Source organism: Tenrec ecaudatus, chromosome 14 (assembly GCF_050624435.1).
Source record: "Tenrec ecaudatus isolate mTenEca1 chromosome 14, mTenEca1.hap1, whole genome shotgun sequence".
NCBI lineage: Eukaryota > Metazoa > Chordata > Mammalia > Afrosoricida > Tenrecidae > Tenrec > Tenrec ecaudatus.
Genome location: NC_134543.1, coordinates 40,703,126 through 40,716,413, shown reverse-complemented (window position 1 = coordinate 40,716,413; position 13,288 = coordinate 40,703,126). Strand labels below are relative to the sequence as shown.

The 13,288-nt window shown below is 53.6% G+C and overlaps 1 protein-coding gene across 4 annotated transcripts in view; it reads left to right on the top strand.

The window, feature by feature from the left end:
• SYNE2 (spectrin repeat containing nuclear envelope protein 2) overlaps nt 1–10,908 on the top strand; it is a 284,685-nt gene extending 273,777 nt beyond the window's left edge. For 2 of the 4 annotated variants that reach the window (XM_075531883.1, XM_075531882.1), the window contains exons 107-115: nt 443–582; nt 2,833–2,938; nt 3,568–3,770; nt 5,139–5,339; nt 6,240–6,368; nt 7,645–7,836; nt 8,921–9,010; nt 9,548–9,597; nt 9,853–10,908. In XM_075531883.1, the coding sequence (XP_075387998.1) occupies nt 443–582; nt 2,833–2,938; nt 3,568–3,770; nt 5,139–5,339; nt 6,240–6,368; nt 7,645–7,836; nt 8,921–9,010; nt 9,548–9,597; nt 9,853–10,066 (1,325 nt within the window). In that variant the 3' untranslated portion in view covers nt 10,067–10,908. The remainder of the gene's footprint in view (nt 1–442; nt 583–2,832; nt 2,939–3,567; nt 3,771–5,138; nt 5,340–6,239; nt 6,369–7,644; nt 7,837–8,920; nt 9,011–9,547; nt 9,598–9,852) is intronic. The other 2 variants (XM_075531885.1, XM_075531884.1) reach the window with 2 other exon arrangements.
• The last annotated feature ends 2,380 nt before the right edge of the window (nt 10,909–13,288 follow it).

The window sequence follows — 13,288 nt, the reverse complement described above, 5'->3', positions numbered from 1 at the left end:
CCCACCCCAAGTGCAGTGGTAGAGGAGAGCCATGGGCGGCCCTTTAGTTCCCAAGTCCACCTGGCAGCTCTCTCTTCCTCGGACACCTGAGAGGCCTTCTGACCCCTTGGTCTCCAGACCCAGCCTTGCAGCTCAGCGTCACCACCTCCGAGCCCCAGCTCCAAAGCCCCCCTCCACCTGCAGCAAGTCATTTGTCTGTTGTGCTCCATCATAAACCCATCTAGCAAAGGCACGGTGTTGTTCGGTTGCATGTCTCTCATCTCATGCCCGCCTGGGACATACTGACATTTTGCAAACATGCATGCTTTGCAAGAGAAGCTGCAGAACTCATTTTTACACCATAACCCGATGCACATTGCCAATGACCGTTCTCTGTGTGACCGAACACGAACGTTCGTTCGCCTTCACGGGAATGGACCATCCCTTGTCTTCTTTGTTTCAGGCCAGTCCCTTTCTGAGAGCCACTCATGGCATGTTCCTGACAGCCCTTCCTGTCCCACGCGTCCCTACAAACCGAGGGAAGGAGACAGGAATGTGCCGCCCATCCCCTCGGATGCCAGCACCCCTTACAAGCCAGACTACGTAAGTCTTGACCCCAAGTACATGTGTAATAGATACTTGGATAGATACTGTGTGCTCCCTCTGGAAGAGCCCTGGTGGCATTGAGGTTATGTGTTGGGCTGCCAACCATAAGGTCAGCAGTTCGAAACCATCAGCTGCTCCACGGGAGAAAGGCGGGCTTTTTATGCCAGTCTCAGAAACTCACGGGGGTGATTCTACCCCGTCCTAGATGGTCACTACCCGTGGGCATCGACTAGATGGCGGTGAGGTTTTTGCTTTTGTGGGCTCACTCCCCAGGCTCATGTTTGGGTTGGCTTTCCCTTGGTTGACGCCATTGGTGCTGAACCCTGGCAGAACTGACTAGATCCGTAGACAAGTTTCTGTCGGCACTGAGGCAACGGCAGTTATCGCTGTGGTCCATCACCATGCCGATGGTGGAACATTGAAGGGCCGGCTTCCCAGAACAGCTCCTAAGAACTCAAGCCTTTGTTACACTCGCCTATTAACCATCCAGTTCATTGAAAGTAAGACGTGATGTTCAACAAAGTGGACAGTGGGTTGACTCCCCCCAGACCTGTGTCTAGGAAATGGCTCTGGGGTCTTCGGTACTTATGCCTGAACCCTGTGCGCCTGGGCTTCCTCTTCTGGAGATAAACCTACCGCCCATGATAATTGTTGTTAGGATGAATGCATCCAAGGTCAAATCAAGTGCGTAGTACGGAGAAGGCCCGCAGAGGTGGCCAGCCATAGGACTCAGCCTAGAGCTGCTGTGAGTTGGCCTGGACGCGATTGACAGCGCTGAGTTTGGTGTGGCATGATGCGTTGTAGTTGTTTATACCTGAAAATGCTTGCTCAGGTGTGTATGCACGCACCCCACCCCTGCAGCCTCCACCAGTTACCTGTTCCTCAGGTAGCAGAGCTCCTTAGGCATGCCTTGGGTGGGCAGGTGCTGAGTGGGAAGCCAGCCTAAGGTTTGATGGTGGCCCAAGGTCATTCAGAGGACCAAGATTTCGAAGCAAAGGAGTTGAAATGTCCGTTAGGCCCAAAGCCCTGTAGGCGTCACCGGGGGAGTTCCCAAACTGCCCTCTCTGTCTAGGAGTGGCTATTGCCAGAGGACAGTGTGAGCAGGGCTGCCCGTGCTTAAGTCAGAACCTCTGTCTCTGGCTAAGCAAGCAGCTGTCCTTGTTCATCTGCTCCTTCTGTTGAGTAGAATCTGACCTGCCATCCTGGGGGACGCAGACTCAGCCCGGGAGTGTGACTTCCCCTGCAGGGCCCTTGTGGGGTGGCTCCTCCGGCGATTAGCTTGTTCTCCTTACCGGCGGGCCACCGTCAACAAGCCCAGCCCTCACTGTGTCAGTAACCAGGTGTGTCACCACCACTCCGTAGGGTGTTTTCATTCCACACAAATAGGCCATATGGACTCAAGCCAAAGAAGGCATGACTTTTCTTTTAAAAAACAAAACCAAACATTTTTTGGGGGGAAGGCCTTCCATCATAGCCCCACCCGGGCTGTGCTAACAGAAGAGCCCGCATGTACAGTAAAAGCTAACTCTTGGTCATGAAAGACCCGAGAGCCGTGGTTCTCAGCCTTCCTCAGGCCGCACCCTTTCAGACTGTTCCCCATGTGGTGGTGACTCCCCAACCATAAAATTATTTTCGGTGGTACTTCATCACTGTCATTTTGCTACTGTTACGATGCAGAGCGACTGGGCGGCTAAGCAGGAATCTGTAAGACACTGTGCCACGGTTCCCACATTCACGTGCAGGGACAGCCTGGCAAACTCCTCAGTCCCTGCTTCCCAGGCCTGGTCCTTTGAGGAGCGTCAGGCAGCCTGACCCGAAAGCAGTCCATTGTATCTCTGTCACTGACATTTGGTCTGCTTTCCGCCTCGTGGACCTTTTCCAACGCTCTGTTTCTGCTGTTAGCTCTGCTTGCTGGAAATGCTGCCTATTCAGGAGAAGAGCCCCGAGCCTTCCTTCCTTACCTGTTCTTACAGACCAGAGGAGTGGGTAGCCACTGGGTTGCTAACCTCAAGGTCAGCAGTTCGAAACCACCAGCCACACCTGTAAAGAGTTACAGTCTCGGAAACCCGCCTGGGGACAGTTCTGCCCTGTCCTACAGAGTGGCTATGAGTTGAAACCAGCCTGAAGGCGGTGCCGTTTGCTTTGTTTGGGGCTTGCAGATTGGCTAACCTGCTCTCGGTCATGTCAAATGGCATTCAAAATGAGCTTTCACCTTTCAATGGTAACTTAAGACGTGTTTCTCTCCAGGCAAAGCTGCTGCTATCTTCAGGCACCTCCGTTGGCAAAGAAGACCCCCGAGGCGTGAGCAGCAGCCCCCGGCAGGAAGGCGCAGGGCAGGCGGGGCAGCAGTCAGGTAGATGGAAACGGTGGTCCTCGGTCGGAAGTGCAGGGTCTCGATTCCAGCTGACTGGGGCACTTCGTGAAGTTGATTGTTCAACAGAGCGCTCATTAGCAGCTGACTCTTGTCACCACATCCCTCGCAGACTCCCCTGAACTTCCTTCGACAAACGGGGGTGTTATTTTAAAATCTGCACGTTCCTTCAGAACGCTTCTGTAGCCACAGTCCAACGAGCGTCATGTGATGAAGTGCATGTTTTAAAGACTTCACTTGTGTGTGAAGGTCAGTTCAGTGATTGCGAGAGTAATCGCTAAGGAAGACCCCTTACATCTAGACTACAACTGATAGCGCTGACCTGGTGACTCATGGGCTACGGGGGAAGCCCCTTGATGGCAGCGTGCACTAAGCACTGAACTTCAGACCACACCACATGCTGGCAGCGAGCTGGGTTTCCTCCCCACCCACCCACCCCATTCCAGCCTTGGTGGGAGTGGAGCAGCACAGACCTTGAACCAGAGCCCGGTAGGGGTGCAACTGCATACTCCAGGCCAAGAGAGAACTCCCCAATCCTGCCCCTCCCTTAATTGGGAACAGAGACACGTGTGCATTTTTGCTGGTTTTTAATTGGCGGCTTCTTATCCCAGGTGCCTTTGAGAGATGGGAGCTGATTAAACCCCAAGAGCTCCACCTCAAGCGTAGAATAAAACAAAACTTGAAGCAGCTGAACTCTGACATCAACACTATCGCCACTTGGCTGAGAAACACCGAAGCCGAGCTAGAGACATTGAAGACGGCGCCGCCTCCGTCCAGCCTCAAGGAGCTGGAGCTCAGGGTGAAGAGGCTGAAGGTGAGTGAGGGTATGCTGGGAAAGAGGACTTGAGACCTTGCTAGTGGCACACACTGCACCTTGCAAATGGTGTGAGGTAGGGGCCAGCCTCTCCATCGCTCTTGTCACTCACTGGTAATGACACGGACACAGATTTCTTTTTTTCATACTGAAGAACATCTCCAAAGGACCCACCACCCCAAGTGTTGAAAATGTCAAACCTCAGAGACATCTCCTGATTCCGGCCTCTAGGGGTGACCTCCAGCAACTTATATGTCACACTGACTCCCTTCCAAGTGTGCGTGAGGACTCCTGTCCAGCTCGGAGGTGGAGCATCTTGGAAAGGCCGGGTCGGGAGGACTAGCTCACCACTGGAAAGTGAATGCTAGGCAGTGGGTTTGCCACCCACAGAATGAGCCTTCCACCCCCTGGGATGAACCTCGGGGCAAGAAGTGGCAATGTCAGGCCTGTACGTTGGAAGTGCTCTGAGCATGAGCTCTGGAGTGACCTGGAGCCAATGGTCTGGGGGTATCTGGACACTCTTCTTACTTTCGGAGTCTCTGGGTGGTACAAACATGCTCAAATTCTAAATGAAAGGCTGGAGGTTCAAGTCTACCCAAAAGTGCTGCCAAAGAAAGGCCTGGTAAGCTACCTCCCTGGAATCCGCCATTGAAAACCCTGGAGAACACCTTCGTACTCCCCTCCACAGGGGGTCTCCATGAGTCAGAATCCACTCGACAGATTTTCACCTTTAGCTGACTCTCTGCCATGGTGGGTTAGGGGTTATTACTCATCCTAAGGAAAACCATTTGTGGTTTCAGAAAGCAAACACCATGTCATCAAGTTGATTCTGATTCATAGCGACCCTGCAGGGGGTAGACCCGTCCGTCCCTGTGGGTTTCTGAGGCTGTGACTCTTGACAGGAGTAGAAAACCTCATCTTTCTCCCGCAGTGTGGCTGGTGGTCTGGAACTGCCCACCTTAGGATTAACAGCCGAACTCGTGACCACTACGCTTCCAGGGCTTCAGCTTATTTGTGCTACTTGGGGTCCAGTGCAAAGTAACTGGGTATATTTTACCTGGGAGAACTAGCATTGGAACCTGGCCTACAGTTTGTACTGAGCCCTCCAGCGGGCAGAAGCTGTAGAGGTCAGCAGGGTGAGTCAGCTGCCTGGAATGAGGCCACTGGCCCTGCCTGTGTCTGAGTTCACCGACCTTGTAAGGCAGCTCCTCATCTGACGTCTCCCAGCCAGTCACGGGCGAGGTCACTCTGGTTTCTGTGGCTGCGGCTCGGGAAGCATTTGGATGATCCGTGCCCTAGTGGGGCCCGAGCGGAGCCCCACAGGATGCGTTCCAGAGCGCCTCACCTGGCCTTTTCCCTCTTCTCTAGGAGATCGTAACAGCCTTTGACACCTCCAAGGCTCTGGTGGCCTCTGTAACCGCGAGCAGCAAGGAATTCCTGCTCGCCGAGAGCACCGAGCCCAAGGACCTCCAGAACAGACTCCACCAGCTGAGCCTGCACTGGGAGGCAGCGCAGGGGGCCGTGGACCACTGGAGAGAGGGCTTGCGGCAGTCCCTCATGCAGTGCCAGGTACGCTCACCCGGCGCCAGGCCGCCCCGGAGCCAGTGCCCTGAGCGCAGCAGCCAGGCTCTCGGGCCTGCAGAGGTGGGAAAAGCAGGTATTTTTATCGCAGGCAGGCTGCTGCTCTGGCCCGAGTGAGGAACCGTGCCTTTCCAAAGACACGCCACCTGCCTGCTGCCTAAGTGGCCTGCTGTTCATCAACTCCTCCTCCAGTCAGGGTTCCAGTGCCCCGTCCACATGGTCCCCTTCTCTGTCCTTCTGCCAGGCAGGCATCTACAGTGACCAGGAGGCCTGGCCCCCAAACGGAAGGCGCCCTTTAATCCAACTCCAGTCACTTCGTAGCTGTGTGCCTGTGGGCGAGCCGTTGAACCTTGTAGGATTTTGTTTTCTCCTCTGAATCATGGGAATAAGATCAGTGCCCAAACACAGGGTTTCTTGAGGACTAAAAGGTGTAATGGTCGTCAGCTCAGCCCAGTGCCTAGTTCCTAATACACTGCCACCCCTCCATCCATGTTAACTGCACACTGCTGTTTCATTCTGACCTGGCTTAGGGAACTTGAGCCTACCAGCTTAGCCACACGGAGCCCTGTCCCTGGGCCATCGCCAGTTCTAGTGGGTGGCATGTCCCTTAGCCACTGGGGCAGGGACAAAAGAGTAGTTAATGGTGTGATCCTTTCCATCAGGGCTATCACCTCTCTTGGGGAAATCGACCACACCTCCTGGGATTGGGCTGTACCCCTCTCCTGCCCAGCTTCCCCTGTGCCATGCTCTGGCATTGTGCCTGGCATTTCATTGGAACCTGGCCCCTCTCTTTCTGTCACTGGTTAAAGCAAGAACAAACGGCCAGGATGGACTAGAAGCCACCCCTTCTAAGGGAGGGTGGTGCTGTGATGTGTGTTGTTTTTCAAGGACTTCCGGGAGTTGAGTCAGAGCCTGCTCCTGTGGCTGGAAAGCACGGAGAACCGGAGGCAGGAGGTGCACGCCACCGATCCCAGGGCAGACCCCCAGGCCCTCCACAAGTCGCAGGAAGCACTCACGGTGAGTTCCTGCCTGAGGGGTTTGGTCACAGCTACTGTCGTCTGAGTTCTCGGGCAAGTGGGGTTTGTCTGACTGGCATTCAGTGGGCTGGCATCTGCCGTGGCCCCTCGGCTCTGCAGCAGAGCAATGCGCAGGGGCAACGAGCCAAGGTCCAGAGCAGCGGGCCTTAGGCTCGGAAACCGAGGCGCGGACATTTACCATCTCCAGACACCCCTTCGGACGACTGCTTACTTGTGGAAAGCGTCTCATGCATTTACTTGGTCCACCACGGGAAGCTGGGTGAGGTTTCTTCCTCTGCCTGGTGTGGAAAAGCCTTCCTGGAGGCTAGCTGACGACTCACACACACACCTCAAACCCCCAGGTTTCTCCCGTGTACACAAAATGGTATTTTCAATCCCCAGTGTATATGCGATTGACGTTTTGAACCCTCAAATTCCATCCAAGAGCTCTCATTTTAACGGCCGCATGGGCTCCTCCTGCTCTCAGCAGCGCTGCCTCCGGTGGAGCTTCCTGTAACGATGGGTGGAGAGGTTCGGGGTCTGTACCCCCCACCCCAGTGTGACAGCAGGGGCCCCGGGTGGCCACCAAGGACTTGGGATAGGTGGGTGGAGTGATGGAGAGGCTGACCTTTTAACTAATCTCAATAACCGCACGTGTCTAATATCAGGCTTCCCTACTGGGCAGCAAGTCCGCTAATTCCCTGAATGATCGACACCAGGGTGCCCAGTACCCAGCCCAGTGCCACCGGGTTGACTGACTCAGAGCAGCTCTGTGGGACAGCTCCATAGGATCCCCAGACGGAATCTTTACAGGCCCACGCAGCCCCATCTTCCTCCCTCGGAGCAGCCTGGGGTTAGCAGGTGGGCGCTTAACCCACGGCACCACCAGGGCTCCGTGATTTGCCCAGTCACCTTACCTCCGTATGCCTGAAGTAGTGTATGTAAGCCGGTATGAATTTATTGATCTTAGAATCTCCCTTGACGTCCTGCCATGCTGGATCAGATCTTGGTCCTCACTCGTGACTTCTCTCACTTCCCCGACTCCTCGGGTCTCAGGGTCGTCTTCAGGGCGAGGAGGAATACAGAGTGGGGGGCGAGGGGTGACTACCTACTTGCCGTCCAGCTGCTACGGGGCAGGCAGATGGGAGCTGACCACCACCCACGATGCCTTCCGCAAGTCCCCTGGCACTCAGAAAGTTTCACGTGCCACCCCCCCCCCCCCCCCCCCCCCGGCCTCCCTTTGACAAGCAGCGTGTTCAGTCTCTCTCCTGTTTCAGCAACTTGAACAGGAGCTACTGAAACGTCAACCGCAAGTCAGTAGCCTACAGGCGATTTCGAGCAGCCTCCTCAGCACGGGGCACGGGGAAGACTACGTGGAGGCTGAAGAGAAAGTGCATGTGATCGGGAAGAAGTTCCAACAGTTACTTGAAAAGGTGTCTCAAGACTTAATGTCCTTGCAGGGAAGCCAGGTGAGGCCACTTGTAGCTCTTACAAGGGAAGGGGTCCCGTGAGAGACAAACAGAAAAGCCGAGGGGTGGGTGGTCTGAAAGGGACCTTGCAGGACCGGCCTCCCAGTGCGGCGGGGCCGTGCAGAGCAACTCCCAGACGGAATCTTTACAGGCCCACGCAGCCCCATCTTTCTCCCTCGGAGATCCGCTGTCCTATCCGCCGGCCGTCGGCTTTCTCCCAGGCCAGCTTCAAGTGCACGGCGCTGTGCTAGGGCCACACCTCGTGTGTGTACTTTCTTCTCCTGAAAACGTCACTCGGAGCACGTGGACGGACTACCCAGGCCGTGGCCTCACCATACGGAGGCCAGCAGGCCCTCCGTTCTGTGGTTGCTTGTTGGGGTCAAGTCGATTCTGACTTGCGGTGGCCCCACATGTGCAGAGCAGATCGGGGGTTCAGGGGTTGCTGTGCAGGTCTGCCCCCAAGGCCTCTCCAGAGAGACTTCACGGCCAACCTTTTAGCCAGGAGTCAAGCACCTGCTTTGCTAAGCTTCCTGGGGACTGCTAGCCCCTCCTTTCTGGACTCTTTCTGTTGCCCCTGACAACCAAGACTCCACGAAAGCCAAAATCCTGCCACTGCCAAGGCAGCTCTGCCTTGTGAGACTCTCTGGAGCAGAGAGCCTGGTCTCCCTGGAGGGGCATCTGCCGGCCTTGACTCGCCAACTTTGTGGTTAGAGCTCAATATCTAGCCCATAGGCTGCCCGGGCTCTTTCAGACGATTCTAGGGGGCTCCAAAAAGTGTGGGGAAAAGGGAACTAAAAGGAAATGGGATCTTTCCGTGAATTTGTGGAAGCTGCTTCGTATTGTCTTCAGCTGACCACCTTATCACAGCAGACTGGGGCCGAGCCCGCCAGTCATTGGTTCCCTCTCGCAGCTGCAAACCCTTATATCTGTGCCATGGGTTGGCCTTGCCTAGTTCACATCCCCTGTGGTCTCCGTCAATGGGGGGAGCACTCTGAAGACTCAGCAGGTGGCCCATTTTGGGAGCTCCGGAGACTGCTCCGAGCCTTCTGTTTCCCTGGTCTGACCCTTTGGGTGTGGATTTCAGAACCCAGATCCATCTCTGCCCAGCATTGACCGGGTGGACCCCAGGGGACAGCACCCAGCGGCCAACAGTGGCTCGGCTACTCAAGCCAAGGTGAGAGGCCCACCAAACCAGCCACGTACAGGGTTTCCGAGAATGTACAAGGTTTCCTTGAAGGGAGCAGACGGCCTCAACTCTTTGCTGCGGTGGTTAGTTTCTAAAGCTCTGAGATGATAGGGACTTGGCCCTCAAAGGTGTCCTGTTGGATCGGCCTCAGCCAGCAAGTCCAAAGTTTACCCCCCTCCCCCCCCAAATCAACCTACTTTTTGAAGATCAGATACCAAAGCTTTCTTCTACTCCCTCACACTTCGTGGGGCTTCAGAGTGGGCTGTGGAAGACAGAGTCCATCCAGCATCGTTAAAGGGGTTCCTCCTTTTGACCTTAAAACAGATCCACACACGGGGACGTGGAACACTCAGTCGCTGAACAAACCTAACTTGCTCCTGCGTCAGGGAGTTTAATCTTCAGTGCTCCGAGTCTCCAAGGTGCCGCGGGAGACCCGTCTGAGGACGTTATCATTTAGGGAGGGACGCTTCTCACCGGCACCACTCACCTCTCTTCCCTTTGCTCATGGTGTTGTTTCTATTTCAGCAGCTTGGAGCCGAGCGCACTGCAGAAGGCAAGGACCAGGAGGACAACAGGTAATGTGGCCTCATGGTTGGTGATGTGTCACCCCTGTTCCACGCCATTCTGGCCAATGCCACCCTCGGTGCCCTGGTGTAGACCTGGCTTTCTGGTGTGCTTTTAGCTAGAAAGGACAGGCTTCTCTTCCACCAGCCTTGCGCCCCCTTTGAATCTTGAGTCCTGGATTTCTTAAGTCCTCAGGGGACCGGGGAACGTAAGTGGATTTTGCTTTCGGAACCTAATGAGTCGCTCCCGACCTCTTCTGTTGGCAGGGTGCTGGGTGCTGGAAGCTCACGGCCACAGCGCTCCTTCCTCTCCCGGGTGATCAGGGTGGCACTGCCCCTACAGCTGCTGCTCCTGCTGCTGCTGCTCCTGGCCTGCCTGCTGCCCACCTCCGAAGAGGACTACAGCTGCGCTCAGGCCAACAACTTTGCCCGGTCCTTCTACCCCATGCTGAGGTATACCAACGGGCCGCCCCCCACCTAGAGGGCACGGCCCAGCCTGCAGCACCACACACAGCCTATTTACCAAGCACCCTGCCCATGGGCCCCCACGCCCATGCGTGGGTGACCCTTAGGGTTTGACATGTTCCGGGGAATTGCTCTCCTGCTGCAGACCCTTCCCCCGGCAGGGGACCCTTGCAGTCTCCCCCTGGGGATTTGCAAAGCTAGCTTGTGGGTAGGTTTCAGGGGCTCTCGAGCTGGCAGGTTCCTGAGCAGCTACTACGCACTTTGTGAATTCTGATTCCTTTAAAAGGCACCGTTACAACCAGGTCACTGCAGCAGCCCGAGGTGTGGTGTGCACCATGTGATAACACAGAGTAACACCGAGCCAGCAGGTTCTGCCACGCTTCCGAAATCCACACATGTGCCCCTTTGCTGATTGACTGAAACAATCATTCTGAGACTGTTTAGGAGCAAGCCTTCCTGAACTACAGGTGACAGAAACCCAAATACTCTCTGCCGGACTTCGGTCTACTCTTTTATATCGCTCAAATTTTTACAAGAAATTATATTGCATGGATGTGGTCATTGTGCATCTTTTTTAATAATGCTCAAGCTGTATGAATAATGTAAACTTTGATTTTTTTAAGAAAAAAGAAATCCGATTTTAGCTGTGTTTTTGGACTACATGTACAGTGCAATGCCACACGGCAGGCTTGCGAGGGGTGTTTTTGTAAGTTAAATTTTGTAAGACTTTTCACACTCGAAATGATGCTTCAAGTTTTGTTGAACTGTGTGGTCACCGGGGATTGGTATAGAAACTTGAAGGTACTTGTGTTATCTACAACTCAGATGTTTCCAATTAAAAAAAAAAAAAAAGCTAAACTCCAAACTGTTGGACTGATTCTTTTACAAAGCAGTTAAACTATATAATCCTCCAAAGAATAAACATATTTTAAAAGTGTGTGTGTGTGGCTGATTAAGTTTAATTCCAAGTTTTATATTCTTTTCATGTATGAGGTCTTGAATCCCGAGCCCTGGGGGATGGGGGATGGAGGGGGGGTGCTTGTCGATGTGAATCCGTCAGAGGGACTGGAGGAGCAAGGGGCAGTCGGACAAGCGGCAGCTGCACGGCTACCGGAGAAAGGCTCATTCCACCCAGTGGGTTCTGTTCTCAGCTCCTGCAGAGAGAATGAATAGGTGACTGGGCATCCTACAGCTGTGACAGGCAATGCCACCTGCTTTCCATGTGTCACCAATGGGAAAGCGGGCCAGGCTGACGTGTGGCTGAGTCGTACGCAGGCATTGTGTTCACGTGTCTTTTCCTAGGCTTGCACTGGACCCTCCAAAAGCTCTGTGTCTGGAACAGAACGGGAATCAGAACAGCATGTGAACCAGTTAGTGATAGTCCTACCTTCAGCCCCCAACAAAGACATTTTTAAAACCAAACTTCTGATGGGAGAAAGCACTTTATTTAGCATGTGCCATGTTACACCTGTGTCAGCCAGCAGTCCAACGAGCATCAAAGACACAGAATGAGAAGGTTCTCCAGAGGAACGGGAGGCAGGAGTCAGAACCCGCTTTCACACCAGCGCAATCGTTTTTTACTAAAAAGTTCCAAATCTAGACGCCGATGATGGCTGTCAACAAGCTGGTTTCAGGATACAAAGCGTTCATCTGGAAAAGGGTGAAGCCGGCAGGTGGGCTCTGGGTACACAGGAGCCATGGTCCTGGCGTTTAGACCCCCACCACCAAAGCAAGCGCAGCAGCATGACTGTGGGGACTGGGCTAGTGCTGCCCAAAGCAGGGGAGCCTGCGGGCTGGGCCTCTGGCAGAGAAGGTTGTTGGGGTTACTCAAACGTAACAGGTCCTGGCCCCCAACCAAAAGGGTGAGAAGCAGATTGCATGTTGCAGAAACAAGGTGCATCGTAGAGCTGCCACCAGAGCCAGAATCCTGGTGACTCTGAAAGCTGCAAAGAATAAATGGCAGGTGTTTTCACCCTGCAGTGAAGCATCCAGTGCCTAAAGGATGTGAACACGGTACATGAGCAAATTTCCATGGCACATACTCGACGAAAACGTGTTTGAGAAAAACAAGGGCAGATAGAGGGAGGTGACGACTGTGCCCGCTAACTTAGGAGCCTAGGAGAGAAGGGCAAGGGCAGAATACGTTCCCTCCTGTCACCACTGCTGTCCTATTAAGGATCCCGCGGGTCCCATCCAAGCCAGGCCAACCACGTAGCTAGAGGTGTAGCCGGAGGCATAGATGACCTATCCCCATGACACGGCCACTCCGCTCAGGAAGCAACTCCTTCCCAAGCTAGTCCTGTTGCAGAGCCTCGCTGGCCAGGCAGGTAAGCCCTGTAGCTGACACAAGTGGGAAAAAGATAGGCCTGAGCCTTCATGTCCCAGGTGCTGTGCAAGCTGTCTGTAGGGGGTTCTGGACATGTGGAGGGGCATGCCAAAAGTGGACCTCCCGCTTAACCAGAGCAGCTGTGCCGGTCAGGCTGCATGTGATGAATGGATTATGCACTTTAAAAAGACTGTTTTCAACGTTTTCTTAACTAGTCAAACTCTCGATCAGTGTCTGTACTGAAATTGGACGTGTGTCATGTTGCACTGTGAGCTCTCGTTTATGAACTTGAGCAAGCGGAGTTTCTGCAGCTGAATACTCTTGGCAGCGGTAAGGATGGGGGTTATCTGGAAACGGGCACAGAACAAGTGCTTCACAAATCTGTTCAGGTACTACGTGTGAGGGTGATTTTCATTTCCTTCACATAACCTTGATTTTAAAAAAAGATTTTAGCAGCTTAAAGAAATGTGTCCAATCTTATAAAATAGAAATGTTTCGTTTCCAACTGGACATGTGCTGGCAAAGTCAACGTTGTTTCTGAAAGAGAATGCATGCCGTCTCCTTTTGCGAGGGCATTCCTTAAAACACCATCCGAGGTAACACGCACAATGATTTCATTGCCCGTTTCCAAAGTCCCGACCTAAGTCACTTTGCGCATTTAGAATGATCCTCGTGATTTGTACCAAGATTTTTCGTTTTAAGAAAAGCAAGTTGAGATGGTCTTGTCAGAGGCTCACCAGCAAACCTATCATCAGGTCCCATCTTACCTTCCACCTGGGTTAAAAACTAATATTTTTATTAAGTTTCTGTTTCACCAAATCCACTCTATAAATATTCTGTTAAGAAAATATTTTAAGATAGCACTAGGGTATAAAATAATCTTTCTCACTATAAATACTTCTCCCTAAAAAT